The 19,500-nt window shown below is 39.4% G+C and overlaps 1 protein-coding gene across 1 annotated transcript in view; it reads right to left on the bottom strand.

Moving 5' to 3' along the window:
- The window catches only part of DYNC1I1 (dynein cytoplasmic 1 intermediate chain 1), a 170,863-nt gene extending 156,347 nt beyond the window's left edge, over nucleotides 1–14,516 (bottom strand). Inside the window, exons 1-5 of the mRNA XM_026036269.1 lie at nucleotides 14,397–14,516; nucleotides 12,331–12,398; nucleotides 11,237–11,354; nucleotides 8,508–8,622; nucleotides 5,855–5,996 (exon numbers count right to left, since the gene is read on the bottom strand). Of these exons, the coding sequence (XP_025892054.1) occupies nucleotides 5,855–5,996; nucleotides 8,508–8,622; nucleotides 11,237–11,344 (365 nt within the window). The 5' untranslated portion in view covers nucleotides 11,345–11,354; nucleotides 12,331–12,398; nucleotides 14,397–14,516. The remainder of the gene's footprint in view (nucleotides 1–5,854; nucleotides 5,997–8,507; nucleotides 8,623–11,236; nucleotides 11,355–12,330; nucleotides 12,399–14,396) is intronic.
- Nucleotides 14,517–19,500: the final 4,984 nt, after the last annotated feature.

Raw genomic sequence — 19,500 nt, 5'->3', positions numbered from 1 at the left:
AATAAAATCTTGGCAATTACAATTATTATGCAGTATGAACGCATTTCTTAATTTGATGTGGCCTTTTTTGACTTGACTGATTGCAAAAAAGATTAAATGGAAAATTGTAAAGGGGTAAACACAACTTTTAAGTGGCATACTCTGCTTCACTGGGTGTCCAGATTCTCCAGAGCTAAATCCTTCCCAAAGATTTTACATCTGAGAAAGAAGAAATGTTTGTGTCTGAGATTCAGACATGAAGCAATGCAGGAATAACACAAGGTTTATATGTGTGTTTCAATACTATAATGCAAAAATGAGTAAATAATATACTGTAGAGACAAATGGCTGGAATTACATCTGCTTCTTTCTGCACTGGGCCAGTACTGAAAATGAAGGTAGACATCATCAGAGTAAAAGAAAACATRCCCTAACGCATTTTTGTTTATGCTCAAATGGCTCAAAGTAGTCCAGGTAGATGGAAGCAACTCTAAGTCATCTCTGACAAAACCATGTGTGAAGACAGGCTAATATTGTTAGAAAACTTTGAAAGAGAATCACCAAGTAGAAAACATGCTATTGAGTCTGTATCTGTCAGAATCTAATCCAATCCAATGTGACAGCTGCTACTGCATTCTGCTGAATACAACCTGGGAAGATATTCAGAGGTCACACTAAGGGTAAGATGAATTGATGCAGTGGACAGAAACTATGCCAACAGTCAAAGGTAATGCTGCTCCTCAGAGAGAAGTCCTCAAACACCAAAGACAATTATTCTATTTTTAGAATTGTCCTTTTACTGTATTCTACAAATTTTTATTTAGAAATATAACTGTAGCAATGATAAGACAACCAGGATTCCATAGGGGACAAGCTTCTATAAAAATGGCATATTACTGCTAGAAAATCTGTACCAAAACTCTGACTCTCCTTTTTTATTTTTTTATTGACCTAATACTTTGCTCAGACTCATTCCCTCAGTAACTTCCATTAAATATTTATAGCTTCATCTAAATAAAGACTGTCTCTGCAAAGCTTTACTTCAAATAAGCCTCACACAGACAAGAAGGTTAACTGTCTTCCATGCACCAGAAAGTCTCAAAGACTGAGATATCAATGAGATGGAAATGTAGATTAATTCAGGGAAGACTCATTTAAATTTAGTATCACCGAAGTGCTCAATTCAAATTAAAATATAYTTACAGAATAAGTGGCTATAATAAGAAAAATCCCCAAAATTAATGAAGTGTGAAAGAAATAGCAGAAAGCAATGCTCCTGGATGCTTGCATTATTTTGTAGGAGATAAAACAGCAGTACAGATATAATTATTCACTGAAAGCAGCTACCAGAAGATTAAGAATGCTTCCCATCACCTTAGTCTTCATGGTAGCCCCCAAATAACCAGGTATCTAGACACATGGGCAGCAACAGAGTAAGAGCACAGATGAAGTTGTTGCAGAAAGAAATATAAACCTTTACCTGTCCAAGGCATCTGAGTCTCATGCAGTTAAGGAAAYAGATGGAAGGGGGGATACATACAGCCTAACGTGTTTCTCATGTTCAAGTACAGAAGGTACACAGAGAGTGCTCCTTGCATGGAGCTTAACTGCTCACATGGATGKGCACACACAAAACCCAACAGTTCACCAATAGGTGGGATGAATGAAGCTATCTAGGAACAAACAAGAAGGATAAAGGCAAAAATGGACCATGCAGATTAATCACACCGTGATGCACAAATGGAAGTCCCCTGTGCATGCAATACATAGGGTGAACACACAGCAGATACTACCAGAGTCCATACCAAGGTAGGTTAAAAYCACAGAACCACACAGAATCACAGAATGTTTGAGGTTGGAAGGGACCTCTGGAGATCATCTAGTCCAACCCCCTGCTCCAGCAGGGACACCTAGAGCACATGGAACAGGGTGGCATCCAGGTGGGTTTGGAACATCTCAAGAGAAGGAGACTCAACAATCTGCCCGTGCAGAGTTCTTGCCCAAATTGCAAGAATCTGCTGCTCATGGTGATGAGATGAGATTAATAAAGGTCTAAGGTATGTTGGGTAGTAAGACATACCTCTTCATGGGCATGATATTATCACAGTTTTACTATGGCAGCTAACATCTTCGCTGGCATCCCTTAAGATGGGGCAGAAGTTCCGACTACTGCAGAAGAGGGTTAAGATACATAGAGTTATCATAAAGATGGTCAACGGTGATACTCTAGAGAAGACAAATCTGTCCTTCACAGCATGCCACAGCATAGGAGATCTCAGCCAAAGCTTTGGCTGAAAAGAAGCCCCTTTCTTCATGACATTTACTCAAATCTAATTAGCTGAAGTCTACTTTTCAGGTGTGCATAGCTGTATGCGCTAATCATAAGAACAGGAAACTGGTCATCAGTGTCCATGGACAAAATAATTAACCTGAAAGAGCAAAGCAGAGGATACTTTGTTCCAAGGAGAATCTTCATGGGATGCTCCAACATTATCTTGTGGAAATAATATAACAGAAAGCCCTACAGAAAGCCCTCTGCCCATATACTTACGCACGCAATTTTCTTGTCCTATCTGTCGATTACAAGTCTCTTAGTTGGCAAAATAGTAAAATGGGGTGCACAAAGCAATGTGAAAACAGGCACAGTGCTCTCTGTGCAACAACAGGACTCTAATAGTTGTTCAGAACAGACTGATATGTAAGAACAGCACATGTCAAATATACCACGTTTTAAGCATAAGGTTTTGGTAAAATCTACCAGAATCAAAGCATAATGCGTATCTGCCTACCTAGAATTAACCTGCTAACTGACCAAGAGAAGAATTTGGCTGTCTTCTCCGACTGAAAGCACTGAAAAAAATCTGTTGGTAGTTTATAGCACCATTATTCACCTAACATCTACTCATTCTTACCGTAGCTCTCACACTATCCTGTCACATATCAGAGCACTTCTGAAACCTTGTTTTATTCCTAGTGAAAAGACCATGACAAATGGCAATATGGGACTAAAGATCAAACAGCAAAACCCCAAGACCCCAGGCTGCACAAGACAGAAATGGTTCCACAATTAGGGCTATTTACACAGTCCACCCCATGCCTTCTCCTAATAAGCTTAATGGCATTGGGGAGAGGCAACATTTCTCTAGCTATTATGCTTGGGATAATGGACAATGGTGCTGCAGGATGGCAGCGCCAGTGGATAAATCATGTGCTAGAAGGGACCATTGTGACCATGCAGCTTTCTTCCTGGGCAACAGAAAGCTTTAGGACTTTTCCGAATGAATTATTGTTTGATCTATAACCTGCCTGTTGGACAGGCGCATTATCCTGAAAGACAAATGACCAGCAACAGAAGATCCAATAGAGTCTTAAGTTAATTTATTACACCATTAAAATTTTATACATTTTTTTTATGGTTTTGTATTTGCCTAGCTTTAATGCCAAGCAATTTGTTATTACACATTGCATGCTGGAGACTTTCACTCCCCATATAGCTATTATATATACTGATCAATCACAGAATCACAGAATCACAGAATCATAGAATATTCAAGGTTGGAAGGGACCTCTTGAGATCAYCTAGTCCAACCTTCCTGCTCAAGCAGGCCCACCTAGAGCATGTGGCACAGGGTCCACATGCTCTAGGTCCTCAGTTAGCTTTCAAGTCCTCAGTTAGCTTTCATCTCATTAAGTAAGCTAGACTGAAGCCTGTGGCTGCAGGATAACAACTACTCAACATTGTCTGAACTTTCTCTAGTTTATCAAGATCCATCCTGACGARTGTCAAGAAACTAGCATTGCTAGACTATGTTAACCTATATTCAATGTTCTAAARGAAATGACAAATAAATGTACCTTGGTTATACCTGGTGATATTAGGACTGACAAATTAAGTCTGACACCACCAGGAACTAACAACTCATAGCAGTATCAATAGAAGCTAATTCTGCATTGGTAATTGTAATCCCAAATGGGAAATACAATATTCCCTTGCTTTCTTCAAAGCAGGACCTCTTCCACAGGAATTATCTCCTCAGTTGAACCAAAACCTGTGACTTTGCATCTCTCTTTTAATATCCATATCTTTGGAGATCTTTTCAGCAATGAATAATCACACTGGCTATGTCATCATSATACTTCTGCCAGTCTGTGTGAGCTCGTTATTTCTGCAGCAATGTTAGCAACAACAGACAAGCCATGATGATCACCCCTYGGAGATGCTGCTATTAGCAGCTTGGGGATTAAACTGTTCCCCTCTAATGTCTATGCTCAGCCTACTGTTGCACAGCAAGTTAGCAGCAGGATTGTGGCAGGARTGGAAGCTCTTACAAACAGAATACCATAAGAGATAAGACATGTGCCCTTTCTTTCACAGAGGGCAAAATGGAGGAATATATTAAAAGGAAGAACAGTAAACTTGCTCATACAGATACACAGACATTCACATATGCAGCAGTCAAAATGACAAATCAAAGGTATGATCTGGACCTTTCACTCTATTTCTCTGAGAGAAGCTGCTGAGGTGATTTCATCTTGTATGATATATATATATATATATATATATATATAAAAATAATGGTAATTTTTGTTCTCAAAAAGGATGATGAATTTCTGATGTTATTTACTTATGAACGTAACATTACACTATTTTGCATGTTTTGGATCTTTATTATCTTACAGACCAGGGCTTTGCTATTTAACAAACTCCATCTGGACACAGATGAAGGGCTGAGCAGACTTCAGCAGCAGCTGTGCARCCCCTCCATACTACCACGCTAACACAACGTGTCTGCACCTGACTAACAGGGGACACTCTGCACTTTCAGCTTAGGGAAGTGTCAACTTCCTATGAGGGCTGCTGTAAGATGAGAACAAATATTACTGTAAATCCAGAAAATGGGAAACGCAGAGATGCCATTTGTAGTGTAAAACCTGGCTATCCAAAGCTCTGCAACACTAATGTTTATGYGCAGGTAGGACCCATTTCCAATGCATTCTTGTTAGCAGCAGAAAGCAGTCATTATGTTTTCAAAGCATTTGCAGAGTCTTGGCTCATAATTTAGCTGTAGCTGGCAGCTCAGYTTCATGTTGAAAGAGTTTGACACAGAAGAGCTACTAGGGTCTGTGCTATATCTCTCAAAGGACAAAGTTACTTGGAACTCTTCTAATGTGGACATATTCTCCTTTACCAGCAGCATCTTGCTTTACATTGTACATTTGTACTCCAGAGTACAAATTCTTCAGGGACTTTCCCCATTTCAGCCAAATGAACGAAAATAAGAAAGTTTCCCTGGTGTCCATCACTTATACATACATCACCACTCTTTTTAGCAAGGAGAGAGCTGCTTCCCTTCCAGCCCGCACAAAACTCACTGACACACAGAGCTTCCAAGAGAGAATTGTCTGTTGGTTGTGGAGTGTTTCAGCCTTTTCCTACAGAAGCTCTTCCCAATGGGCAGCAATACATAAACTAAAAATAGTCATAGAATGACAAGGCCAGTATAATTAGGAAGGAGATTATATGAACAAAGATTACTCTCACAAATAACAGGCTGTATTACTGGGCACTTCCCTTTACTGTACATTCCCACAGAACGACAGATTTCTGTGGGCCTCTTTAAAAGGATAAATTCAATTGCTGCTTCCTACACAAGCTTTTGTGKCTCATATCTTAAGATCAGCTTGCTCCATGCATTTATTTACTTCATGTCTGACAGCAGCTTTACTGAATGGTAGCACGTAGTGGAGTGCACAGAAASAAAACCATACATTACATACAGCATGTTCTTACTCATGGAAGCAGAGGTAAGAATGGGGGAAGGGAGAACTAAGTRTAAAAACACATTTATTCAGCACTGTGAACTCTCTGCCTTACCTTCCCATAGGTCCCAGATCTCCAGAGTCCTGGCTGCCTGCATCACTGGGTGTGCTCACTGATTTCGAAGAGGGAGACATAGGGGTTGGGACTAAATAATGAAAATAACAGGTATCCCATGTTAACACATGCAGCGACTGCACTGATGAAGAGCAGTGTCAGACAAATCAAAACCAATGGACCAAAATGATAGTGGATGAATGATTAGGAGAGTTTGAAATGGTGAAAGCAAATAAGGAAAGGAAAGAAAAAGAAAAGGAAGAGAGTCAAGTGAATTTTAGGTCTTTTGGAAGTGTTAAAACTGACATGAATTTAGACAGGACTGAAAGCCCAACGTGATTTTACAGCTAATCAATGGACGAGTTATCTGTGGAAGTAAAATAACACTTGTTTTCTTGTCCATATCTTAAAGTCACAAAGAAATAYTGGGGATCGCTGGTTAGAAAACTAAGTGAACTCTTCTGGTAAAGCTACGTARGCAATAGAACAAGCATAGTTTTCAAACTTCGAATTGAAATTAAAAGCTAACATCTATTGGATATGTTCTAAGACTACAGTGTGGAAATGACATCAAAAATAAAAGCTGCATAAGGGAATTCAGCTTAGTTAAAATCATTTCCCAAAGGTGGTCAGAATATACTCTTTAGTTTGCTTACTGAACATGTTTTCTTAAATAATTTAGGTTGTATAAAGTTTTCTTTTTCTGAGGGACATGATTTCAAAACTCAAGGAGATGCTTCCCTTGGTTTAGACATTATTTGTCCGAGTTCTAGAAATGATTTTTTCTTTGGCTCGCAGGGGCTATTGAAGCTTATTTCATGCAAATACAGTTTTGTTTCCTTAAGCAGGAAAGGAAGTTCATAGCTATGGGTCAGCCCAAGTTAAAGCTTTTCAGAAAGGGAATAATAAAAAGTARAAACACCCAAATTTGTTTTTAAATTGTTTCTCAGAAATATTTTAAAATGCAAAGATSACTCCAGACAAATTTTGATGCAAGCGTTCTTCAAAGCAGCCACATTGAATAAAAGAGCAAAAAAAAGAGTTTTAGTGCAACAGTGAAGTTCTCCATTTGGTTTAAATCATGTGCACTTCCTCTTATGTACTTCACAGAGTAAAACTTTTAACTATTTTGTTATAGTCTCTAATGCATAATGACAGATCTGTCAAGCAACTTGGATTTTCCATGTGGTCAAACATTTCATGCAGATTCTCACTAGAGACTGTCACATAAACGACTGCAGCATTAAAGTGAATTCATCTTCATGACAGCCCTTTGGCAGGTTATAGGTAGGTCATTGCTGTTTATACATTCTGTATTTGCTGGGATTTGAGTGTTATAGGCACATGTGAAAGCAGAATTAAAGACTCTTTAATGTATACTGTCAATTTATACACAGGAAAAAAAAGAGGACAAAATATTATTAACTACAATGATTTATCTGCATGTGAATTTTCATATTCTTTTGATAATCTCAAGCACAAAATAATTTCCTCAAGATAAAAATTGATAATATGTAACATGAATATTTATGCATCCAGTTGATCGCCTGATAAGGCAATATGACCCCATTTTGGATGCATATGAATATTTAAAATGCTAAAATATTAAAAATTAGTCTGTTTTTATGATATCACTCTATATAATCTACAAAACATATTTTATGATATATAAAATTAATCCAACTTGTCAGACAAGTTTTCAAAGAAGAATTTTTCTTCAAGAAGAAAAATTTCAAAGAATTTTTCAATTTAAAAGTTCAATCAACATCTTGTAACTTATTAAAAATAGCAATCTATTTCAAAAAATACTGATTGCTGGAAACTAGGCATTGAAGTCCCAATTCAGAATATCAACTTCTATTTGTGCATGCACTCACTTAGGGCCAAGACTTCAGCTAGGATAAGGATTCTGGATTCAAGGGAGAGGAAAGCACATGAGAAAAAAAAGGAATCTCACATTAGGGCCACTTAACAGACCGGACAATTTAAAACATTGTAAGTGTAAAACTTATTTACATCAAGGTAATCAATATTCAGATATTATGAATTTTGCCACATATATTTTTAAACTGAGGCCTTTAGAGACTAGCACTGATCTGGTGAAATCAAAAAAGCAGCAAAACATGGGAAATTAGATGTAAAATCTACAATATTGATTTAATGATTAGTCTTTTGAGATTTGTGATTTGTCTTTTTATTCCTCCCTCTGACTTTTGCTTGATTTTTTTAAGGAATTGAATAGGAACTCCCACATGACTATGCTCCTCCTTCCTTATGCAAATATTTCATGTGTACTTAAGAAACAAAACTTGGGGCTAATGAGGTACAGCATTTATATTATTATTTTGTGGGTTGTCAGATAGCTGTGAGAGAAGATAAACAGATCAGCAGAGAAGAAGTCACTATTGGTTTGCAAAGACAACCTGCGTTACCTTCACAAAATACTCTTCAAGAAATGGCAGGGATGCATTTGGCAATGATACGTACTCAAAATGCCATGAACCGGTGTACATGAATGGTGTGGCAGGCATTCAAACAGAAGAGTTCACTTCACTAATACAGCCAAAAATCAAGAAGCAAAGCATGCTTTAATAGAGAGAACGCATTCACTGTGGCAGAGCTGAATGTTTTACAGTATGGTCCTCTTAGATACCTAGAGGTGGTTCTGGGGATATACCGATGCTCTGTAACAAAGCTTCTGTCTCTCTTCTTTTGCGGTCTAGGTCAGAATCTTCCTGAGCTGGTTCTTTCTTTTGCTGTAGATCGGCCTGAATTAAAAAAAAAAAAAAAAAAAAAAAAAAAAAAAAAACAGTTTCATCCACATATAATCCGGTTTTTGCAATTAAACAAATGGAGAACCATGCATTGATAAGAACCATCACTTAGAAATGCTTAATCTTAATCTACCACTGGGTTTAGGCAGCTCATTTATAGTGTATTTATTAGTAGCAATCATTTCCTCTAAGTGCATGGGCAAGCCAAACTTTGCAAGGACTTTTACAAAGATTTTTACAGCACACTGATGGACATGTTTTGTCTCTTACTCATCAAATACAGCTATTCTGTAGAAAAATGGGAAGTCAAAGGCTTTTGCTAATTTCACACAGCACAAAGAAGTACATTTTAAATGYCCATAAGCCAGCTGATTTCGCTAAGAAATATAAGAAATTTCAATGAGACATGACCTAGAATAATAAAAACCACTACCCTGTCTAAAAATGTCCCCATTCCCAGCAAACTTTGGGATCAAGAAATAACATTCCAGTCAACTTTGGTGATGAAGTTAAAGACCTCCACTACCTCCCAAGTACATATTGGCAGGGAAAAAAAATATTTTCTCATACTTCAACCTCTAGCAGGAGCAAAGAAAGGGACTAAAATGTCTAAAATGAGATTCTGGCAGCCCTGGGTAGCAACAATCATAACTGATGGTCCATAAGACCCCTGCTTCTTAGCTAAGATATCTACATTTACTTGAATCTCCCACAGTCTAGCTTCTCTTTGTGGCTTACTGGGATCCAGAAGGGGCAACATCAGCATTAGCCAGAATCCCTTGCCTTTGCTACGCTATTCTTCAAATCAGTGGAGTGGATGGAAAATGCCTGTCCTGTCCCAGCCTAATGGTTAAGAGCACTCTGTTAAAGGAACAGTCTGGCAGACTTTCCCTGGAGTAGCTGAGGGGACTGAACTCATTTCCTGTTACCTAGTCCAGTGCAGTAAACAGTAAGGTATAAACCAAAATGCAAGTGGTCGTGTCCAGCATTTTATCATATCTGATACACAGCGAATCCTGCATAGTTCTTGTAGATAATGCCTGGAGGCACTTACCTCCATATTCTCTAAAATTGCTTCCCAATTGTCTGGTCCTATCTAGCCTCCAGCAGGAAACTAGAGCATGGGACACAGGGGACTTGCACAAGGTTTTTTTAGTCTATTGCTGATGTTTGTTCAGCCACAGAGAAAAAACCTTAGAGTTCAGAAGCATTCCCAAGTTCTCCAGTTTAGATATAGCCAAGATGGAGAGAAGAATTTCTTCTTTTACAAACAAAGATGAAGTTCAGGCATGTGCTCGTGCTCTGCTCATCCTATGGAGCAGCCTGAGGTATTTCACTATAAGAAGGGATTTTGATAACTCTTCTAGAACACTGGCTAAGGCTAATCATATAATTCAGTGTTAGACTTCACCTTTGGAGGCCAGGCTTATCAAAGTGCATCACGGCACAACCCCGTTGGGCACCTCAACCTTGTTTGTGGAGCCAGGCGTCTTTAACTGGATCTGACCATCTGGGTCAATGGAAAGTTTCAGCTACCACAGGATCGCCATGAAGCATAAAAGCAGAGGCAGAGGACAAAGGGAAAGACTTAACAGCTTCCTGGTGCCCCTGGCTTCATTCCCTGCTCTCTAATTCATTAATGTGCTAGTAGTGAATACTGAAAATGTTCAAGTCCTGCTTACAGAYGACTCCCCTAGTGACTCCGGGAGCCTCACTGGGGCGTTTATTGGCAATTGCACAAAAATGCYTCAAACAGAAAAGATTAGAAAGACAACCAAAATTGGAACACTGATTTCTTGGATCACATCACATTTCCACAGTAATTCTATGAAATTCCTGTACAATATTAAAGTGTCAGTTTAAAAGGAAACCGGTTATTAGTAAAGGATAACAGGTGCTTTAAGCTACGATAAGTGTTGACATTTGAAGGAAAAGAAACATAATCACTTAATGCTTCTCTGACTTTGCATGAAAATGAATATCCATTCCCTGTCAATTCTCACCTCTATTCCACTAAGTGACTGAATAAAAAGAAGTATAAATCCCCTAATGAAAAACCCAGTGCATATTGTCAAGGACAAATAAACTAATATGTCAATCAAACTTTAACAGAACTGAAAGATGCACCCATGCCAGAAGATGAAAATGCAATTGCAATTATGTTTTACTTTAGTGGAGAATAATGAYTGTAAATCTGTTACCTTAGCCAGTAATCAAGCTAGTCTTAAGAATACAAAAATACGTATTTAGTCTGCAATGGCTTGAAAAAAATGTGAGCCCTCTTTGTGTCTTTCCCTACTCTCCACTCCCTTTCTATTGAAGGAAAGCCCAGGAAAAACCATTGTGGCAAATCCATTTTTCTTTCTACACACACATGCACATCATGTTGTCTAAATTCTTGTCAGTTGACAGCACATTGGTTTAAAAGCAATTCCCTCATCCCAACTTTCTTGACTAAAAATAAGCATTTTGATTTTAAGGTTAGGCTGAAGTTGAGGCGCTCATTCCACATGACAGATACCCTGTAGCACACAATGCCAAGATGTCAAAACCTCAGCAAGACYCTTCTGCAAGCATGAACTATTTAAAAGACCTTTTGCATATTTACCTCTTTCTTCTTCCTCTCTTCTTCCTTTCGTTTCTTCTCTTCTCTTATCTGGGCCAAACGCTGCTTTTTGCGCTCAAGTTCTGCTTTTAAATCACTTTTGTCTGACATTTTGACTGTGCTGGAAACAAAATTAGGGAAAACAATGTGAAAACAGAATCAAATGTCCACCCTATTTTCTGAGAAAGGTATTTAATTGTATCAAAAACAGTACGTCTAAAGTAGCTTTAAATACATGCTCATATACATGTTGGCCCTTGGATGACAGTGACATGGTAGAACGAAGAATATTTGTTAGGCAATTATTTTAAGAAATCATTCCAGAACATCTCCAAATATAGACTGTATTTCCAAATCATATTTATTGGAAAATCACCTTTGTAAAGCAACCCCATTTTTCTCTGCTATTCAAAATAATGCTTTAGTGCTCCTAGGCACTGAAGTTAATGTATTTTGTCTTCCACTGGCTACCACAATGCTCTGCAAGACTTTAGGACCTTTAGGACCCAGATCCACAGACTGGCTTTGATTTTAAGTACAAAAATGAGATTCCTCAAAGCAGCCCCTATTCTCTTACACAGCAAAGAATTTTATGGGCAAAATCAGAAAAACCTCATAGGTTTTTCTCCTGCTCTGAACTGCTGACATCCTAGAACATATTCCACTTGCACAGCCACATACAGCTCAATATCAGTGTCCTTCACAGTGACATCTCTCCCAGGGACAGGGTCACCAAACTGTGGGCCCTTCTCTGTGGGAGTCTCCTTCACCCTTCCAGGGAAAGCTGGGATACTGAASCAAAAAACCTGCAGGTATAAAATTACAGAATTGGCAATCTAGCAAACCTTGCCTTCTCTACAGCACAGTGGCACATTTTGAACAGAAAAATGTAGCCTACCTCTTCCCACAAGGAGGAACTTTGTGTTCAGACCCAATAAGCAAACATGCCTTATATTCCTGACATTCCTGTGGTAAGTGCACTCCCATAACCAAACACAGCCAAAGGATGCTTAGTTACCCTAAGAAACCGCCCCGCATCCCCAGCTAGCCTCAAGCACAGTTCTCTGTAGGGAGCTGAGGGGAAGCCATGTACGTACGTTGCGTTTTGAACCTTTCTCAACCTATGTTGCTGCAGTTGGTGTTTTTTCAACTACGTTGCACAGACCTGCAACCGAAATCACAGATGTTTTATTCAACCTGTAACATCACAATTATTATATGTTGTCATCTAATGATATCAATACTTATTTTCTCATTACATTTTACTTTGGAGATGGTTCTGACTGATGTAGACTTTAATGGAAAGAGTTGATTTTGCCCTTCCTGCATTTTTAACACACACACCAGTGACCCCATCCACCACTGCAGCTCAGAATCAATCAGATCAATGGCAATGCAAGTGCACGCAATGGAAGTCTATCGTTTCCTCAATCCATGGGAAATCTAAATGGCAACTCTCCATTAATATTAACAAGAACTTCTTCCAGGTTACTGTCTGTGTGGACTGGGAGTAAATCTACTTGCTAAAAGTGACATGTCACTTTCAGCTGCTATAAATTCCTCTATGGTCATAGCCTTTCTTCTGCTCAAAATGATAAAAGCATAATTAGTCCATCTTACAGAAGATACTGCCAACCAAATGTCACCTGCATGTGAAATGCAATCCTGGGCCTAAATGCTTTGTTGCCTTTGCAGGAATTTTCCATCAGTAAAAGAAAAGGATAAAATATGGAATCAAAGGAGGAAAATGTTCAATGGAAACCACAGGGATAAGAACAAGATGAGGGATACCAGAAAGGTCAGCAAGATGTGTTTGTGTGTAGACCACATCATGGATGTTAATGCTCCTCAGTTAAATTCCCACTCAAGCACACCAGCAGGGTGCAACCAGCTCTGCTCAGAGCTCTCACAGATCCCATGGTCATCCTTCAGGGGGGCAACCACCTCTGGCAGGGGCCCTGCAGCTCCTCCAAGGCCTCCAAGGCCAAGCTGTTCATTTACAACAACTCATAGTCAATAGTAAAGCTACCAGGAGCATCAAATTGTCTAACAAACTGGGCCACTGGGTGCACTAGCCATATGTAGTTGACTGATTTTTTTTATTCCACTGTCACTGCGATCCTTTTCACAATGATAAATATTTTAGTCATTGTTTTCAACTTAAGAGGAATCAAAACTGTCAAAAAATGTATTTTTTAATAATAATATATCTAAGCACTAGCACCTTAAGCAATATTATTCTGTGTGGTCAGTYGAGATCGGTTAGCTATTTTTAAGTGGAAGATGACTGGAGAAGAATGTTAGCTTTTTAATGACAATGTAGGTAATATTTTGCCTACCAATCTGTGCAGGATTTGTGGGTCTCTCTGAGATACGGCTGAAATCCTTTTTGAAGTAATTTTCCTAATCTGTCGCCTCATTTGAATTCTGATTATGGAGTTACCCCTTAGAGCTCTTTGGAGTAGATAGAGTTTCTGCATCCTTTTAGTTCTGCAGTTTGGCAACAGAGAGTGAAATCCTGTTTCTATGCAGAAGATATGCAAATGTATTTTAAGGCTCCTGACAAACCCTGAGGGTTTGGCTTCCCTTTCAAGCTGTTTGTCAGATATCAATGAATAGCTTTCTAAAAATTGGTTCCCTTAACATCAGGGAAACTTACTGGCTTTTCGCCCAATTTCAGCATCAGCTACTTAGTCCTCAGCCCTTTTTTTCCAAATCTCCAGTCAGGGTGATTATTTTCTTTTATAACTTTGCCCTATTTTTAACAAAATAGATCTTCGATACAATAAGGATGACATATTAAATTTCATCTGAAGAATGTTGCTGGTTTTGAATTATACAAGGACGGAAAATCACCTCAAGTTACTTTCTTCCTGCATATATTATAGTAATTCCTTAGTGCACCCCCAAGCGAGCTGCAAATTTGCTACGTGTTATTTTAAAGCAAATTGAAAGCTGAGCAACGTAACCACCTTTCTCAGATGTCAGCAAGTCAGCAGCGAGGCAGCGTGCTGCTTCCTTCAGCGCTGCGTTTGGCAGTAACCATGGAGTTGACATTCTGAGTCATTCATGGGAACACATTTCTAATAATCACCATTCCGTGGGCCAAGCGACATGCCACAGGAAGGACAATCAAGGCAAAGGATTAAAAGAAAAGACTTACTTGTGAAATTCTCTGTAGTGTACGATGACAGCACAAGGCCTGTGTGTGACCTAGTCTTCTAGTGCTCAGGAGAAACCATAGGTTGGAGGGAGCAGAGTCTGTTGTGAAGCAAGGAAAGCACCACCTGGAAGAAGGAATGTATATGACCTAGCACACTGGGTCTCCTATAAAATACAGACATAGCTCTCACCACAGGGCAGCAGCCTACAACTCCCCTCTAGGATGCATAATCATTGATAAAATCTAGTTTCATTTGGCCCCCTTCCCTGCCAAGTGACACAGTTTTAAGAGGACTTCCCACTCCAGAACAGCTTTGAGCCAAGTGCCAGGACAGGTTCCTGAGCTGCACTACAGTACGTGGCTGTGAGCTGCTCTGCACCTCCCTTTCCTTTCTTTGAGCTCCTGCTCCTCCTGGTATGATTTCATTTTTAATGAAACTGGCTGTTGTCTTTCAAGGAGATGTCACTCTTCCTTGGATGCATTAAACATGCCCCGGAGTCCGCTTGTGGGCTTAGAAATGCAGCCAATTCCACTTAAGCAGGAAAGGGCCATCAGGGCCATCAGGACAGCAGCCAACTAGACACATGCAAAGAGAAAGMCAAGGTTTTTGAGGGCTGCGTTCAAGGACTTTGTATCTACTGGACGTATCTCAAGATCTGGCCAGCCACAAGGAAGATGCAGAGGAGTCAGTGCAGGTCTAGTCTGTGTAGCTCACTTGTATGAACCTGTGACAGCAAGAACAACTGCCAGCATCTAAAGAGGTCTGCTACAATTGAAGGCTGAAAACTGTAGAACTAATTAATTATTGCAAGAGTAATAAAGCCACGACGTTACAGAAATATAATAGCAGCATATTTACATAGCTTGGACTAGATATACTGGTAAGCATGAAGTGCCCCAGGTATAATGAAAAAGCAGCAGAAATGGTCATTGAAAATTACGACAATGCAAATGTCTATAAGCAGAAAAAGAAAGCAAGATACTGCATCTCCCTTCTCTAAAAGCCACTAGGTTATTTCTCCTAGATTGGCATCCAGCCAGTGAAATATCAATGAGAGCATCTTAAAAGAAATATAAGTACATCACAAGCTAGTATAAGACAGGAACATCTACAGATTCTATTACTTTTTAGTATTCTCAGGATTTTACATACTGTTCTTTTAACAGGCTCTACTACAGTAAAACTATAGTTACCATGTCACATTGTGTGTGTTTTTTGAGCACCTTTGTTTTTTGAGCTCCTCTTTGTGATTATCTCTCTTGCGATTATCAAAAGGTTCATCAAATAAAATTGCTCAGGGCATTAATCAATAGGTATGATTAATTATAAGTCACTAATATTTTTCTCAGATAAATAGGCAAGATCTAATACATGTCTAGCAACCAGCTACTCTTGAGTCAAAGAGCGAAAAAGACCTTTACTTTGACATGTAATTTGATAATTCGTGGTTTCAAAGAATGCTTTTATAGAAAGGGAGTACCATTACAAATGGAACTAATACATATTGAATTTTCTCCTAGAAGAAATGATTCATTTCTACTATGGACCACATCTGTCTCTATTTTGTGTGAACTAATGCATTTTCCACAGCTAGCAATATTATTCATTTTTACAATAGAAAGCATTCCCATGAGATTTATCTAARACTCTCACAAGCAGAAAGTGTGCATGCAAAGTATGAAATTGTACAAAGTAGATAAACATCTTTGTTCTTCAGGAAGTCAGGGAGTGCTGCTGCCCTGACATAAATGCTTCCTTACCCTTGGTATTCATTTGATAATAATGCATGAAACACACTTCAGGGCGAGAGGGGCTACACTTATCTCCTTGACAGTAATTTTTAAGTAAACATATGAGAAYGTATTTGCATCACAGAACTTTTAGTCAACTTCAGGAGAATAACTTGAATTCTTCGGCAGAGTAGACATATCAATGTTCACAAGATCACAATAATGATCAAATATTTGCAGCTACAAGAAAGAAAAAGTTGCAGTATTTTAAGGAATCTCCTGCATGATGAATTCAGGGGAAGATCAAGTAAAACTGATGAGAGGAACATTTTTTTTACATAACCTTTAGGCAAAACAGACTTTTGGCACCACATCTAGGCAGCTTTTAAGAAGAAAAGCATTTTTAAGGCGTTAGGTTGCAGGGAGTGCAGCGTTTCTGTTCCTCGCTCTGTGCACACCTCCCACGGGCGGGCAGGGCTCGGGTGCCCCGTCCTGCAACGCTTCCCCAACGTCAGCACGCAGCGGTGGGTGCTGCTGTGCTGCTGTGCGGCTGCTCGCTGCATCTCCAGCCTGCTTATTTTGAGGCTGCCAGGGCACAAGATCTGCACCCACCCTGCTCAATTAGACTTCCCTCACAACCTACTAGCACTTACCACTCTTGTTCTTCCCTAATAGTCTTGGAGAAATGAACTCTGTGCAGAATATGAAATTCCTATAAAGCAACATTTAAGCAAAGCTCTAAGGCTGCCCATTCTTCCAGGATCGTGTTTACTGGCAGTGAAGCCTCACCTGCTCGCCAGCMCATCCCTTCACGCTCCCTCATCCTCTTAAATTTACCATGACCCTTTTGATTCAAGCTAGCCCATCTCCATGAACGAGTCAGCAAGKTTGAAGAGAACAACCTGCAGGCAATAACTAGACAGATAAAGTAAGAAACATGTGGCATTCTAGCTTGGAGTATAATAATTTTAAATAAAGTGCAGACTAACATGTCACTGTAGCAAAGCTGCTGCATGTTTCCCGTCACGTATCTTCCCTTCCTGTTGATTTCCATGGAAATGACTGAAAGTACCACCTCAAAGAAAAGTAGATTGTAAAGTAGGTCTTTTGAGGTGTCTTGGATTTCCCCAAAATAGACACTAATGAGCAGAGTGACAACTGCAGAGCCACCTCAGATGTAGTGCTGTGAAACTATGCGCACTGACACAAGCAATGCTGGTTTGCACCTCCTCAGGATCTGACCCAGAAATAGTGCCCTAGTTATGTATATTTGACGCTTTTACTAAAACAATTGACATGATCAGCTGTGTGCCTCACAACATTTTGATCCTGTTGAATGTAAAATTTCAGTATATCCTTTGTCAGCCATCTCTCTGTCGGCTTTCATTTCTCTATTACCTTTTAYTGTTTAATTGTGGTAAAATGTAGGACTTTATATGTGTCCAAGGATATGACTGAGAATGGACTTGGAACCCTGATTCTGAACCTTTGGGACACCATGTGTCCCCCACATTTATGGGCCCTATTAGATGCCCTATAATGTTACCTACTTCAAAGAAGAACCGGAGGACCTGGCAAGAGGATTTAAGGAGCTTTCCTGATATTCAGAGAAACCAACTATATGTTCACAAAACTTTAGAGATGGAGAACAGTTCAAAATCCCATCCACAAGCTGAAGGTCACTTGCCTAGAAAAAACAAGCCCTATATTTCACGCTCCTGATTCCARTTTTCTTTTGTAGGCATTACTCATATTTCAATGATATTGGTTGCTAACATCCTGCCTCTTGGCAACCTGTATGGAATATTTGGTTCTACACAAATCTCCCTCGTAACAGTACAAAAGTGCCTTCCAGGAGTATATTTAATGACTACTAACATCTCATGTAGTAGTCTACATGACTACTAACATCTCATGCACCCAAAGTCTCTCCTGAAGCTGAACAATGATTCATCTTCTTCATTCTGCAATCATTTCTGATATAAAAACATATATTTCCATTTCTCTTTGAGGAGGATAAAACTGGGCTTTATATGCTCATCCCAGTGGAATATGGCCAGTAATCTGATACTTAAAGCTATCTACTTATCTCCAAGAGAAATGCATCTTTCAGTCTCTCCTTCCTAACTTAACCCAGTTATAACTACTGCCAGGCAAACAGTTATCCAAGAACAAGGTGTGCTGCTGACATACAGATTTTACTAGCAGACCTACCCAGCTAGCAGTTCTTTCTTAAACAAAAATATGCTTTGCTTTGCAGCTGGTATTCATGACATGCTAGTATGACTACGAAATTAGGCTAAAAATACTACACACTGATTTAATACCTGTGAAATCAGCGTGCCTGAAGACTTAGGAAGCAGTGAATAACTGTAGCTGTGAGAATTAGGCAGAATATCTGCTAGGAAATCTTAACATTTTCAGGGAAGCAATGGGGAGAGTAGAACAGCACCAGACTCTATGTACTGCCCAGAGCTTCTTCAGCTGTGGTAACAAAGCAGGAATGACCAGAGCTTTGCCTTAGCCAGTCATTCCTCTTGATTCTTAAAAAGACAAAAAACAGTGTCAAGATAAAAACGCAAGATGATAAATGCTGATGTCTAACAGCTATAAAAGAAAATATAAGGAGCAGCAAAGAACTTGAATATGAGACCCAAACCTATGCGTCTACACTGGGAAGACTTGCTTGCAGAATTTACTCCATGTCCACAAAGACTTAAAGACTGTTACAGATTCAGATCTAAAGACAACCAATGACCTCTATCTGATATTTTACCCAGCAGAGCACGCAACGTGATATTAAAATAGAGCAATATTATTATGTGCCATTCATTAAGGGCAGAGTGCCTAAAAGACCCAACCAAGCTAGAGGCTGTGCTCTGTTCAGTGCTGCAGAGACAAATAGTAACGGACTGTTCCAGCCTTGAGGAACTTTTGATTCAAATAGCAGAGAGAAAGGGAGAAAGAAAGGGTGATTTATTTCAGTTTTAGCTAAGAAGAATTAGGGCAAATTAAGGCAAACGGGTTAAAGTCCCTCAGGGCCTGGTTCCTACAATGCTCAACAAGGCCATTTTAAGGCATCTGATTCTCCAAAGACCCCCTCTTTTCCCAGGCTTTTTCCAGACATCCCAGAATGATCAGCCATTACCCTGAACTGTGTATGCCTATGGTATGGACTAGTTTATCCTCCGCTGCTCCATGGATGTGTGGGACCTTCCTCAACCTCCTAGACGATGTCTACCTCCATTAAGATTCAAAGTGCACAGACCTTTCCTGACAGTGGAGCAAAGTCTTTCCTTTCAAAAGGGTGAAGCAGGTCACCCCTTTCTTTTAGCAAATTTCTTTTAGGAGGAATTCCATTAGAAGTCTCCCA

This window comes from Nothoprocta perdicaria, unplaced genomic scaffold (assembly GCF_003342845.1).
Source record: "Nothoprocta perdicaria isolate Ctin4 unplaced genomic scaffold, notPer1 scaffold_174, whole genome shotgun sequence".
NCBI lineage: Eukaryota > Metazoa > Chordata > Aves > Tinamiformes > Tinamidae > Nothoprocta > Nothoprocta perdicaria.
The sequence above is the reverse complement of the archived record's forward strand: the minus strand, read 5'-3'. Positions and strand labels throughout refer to the sequence as shown.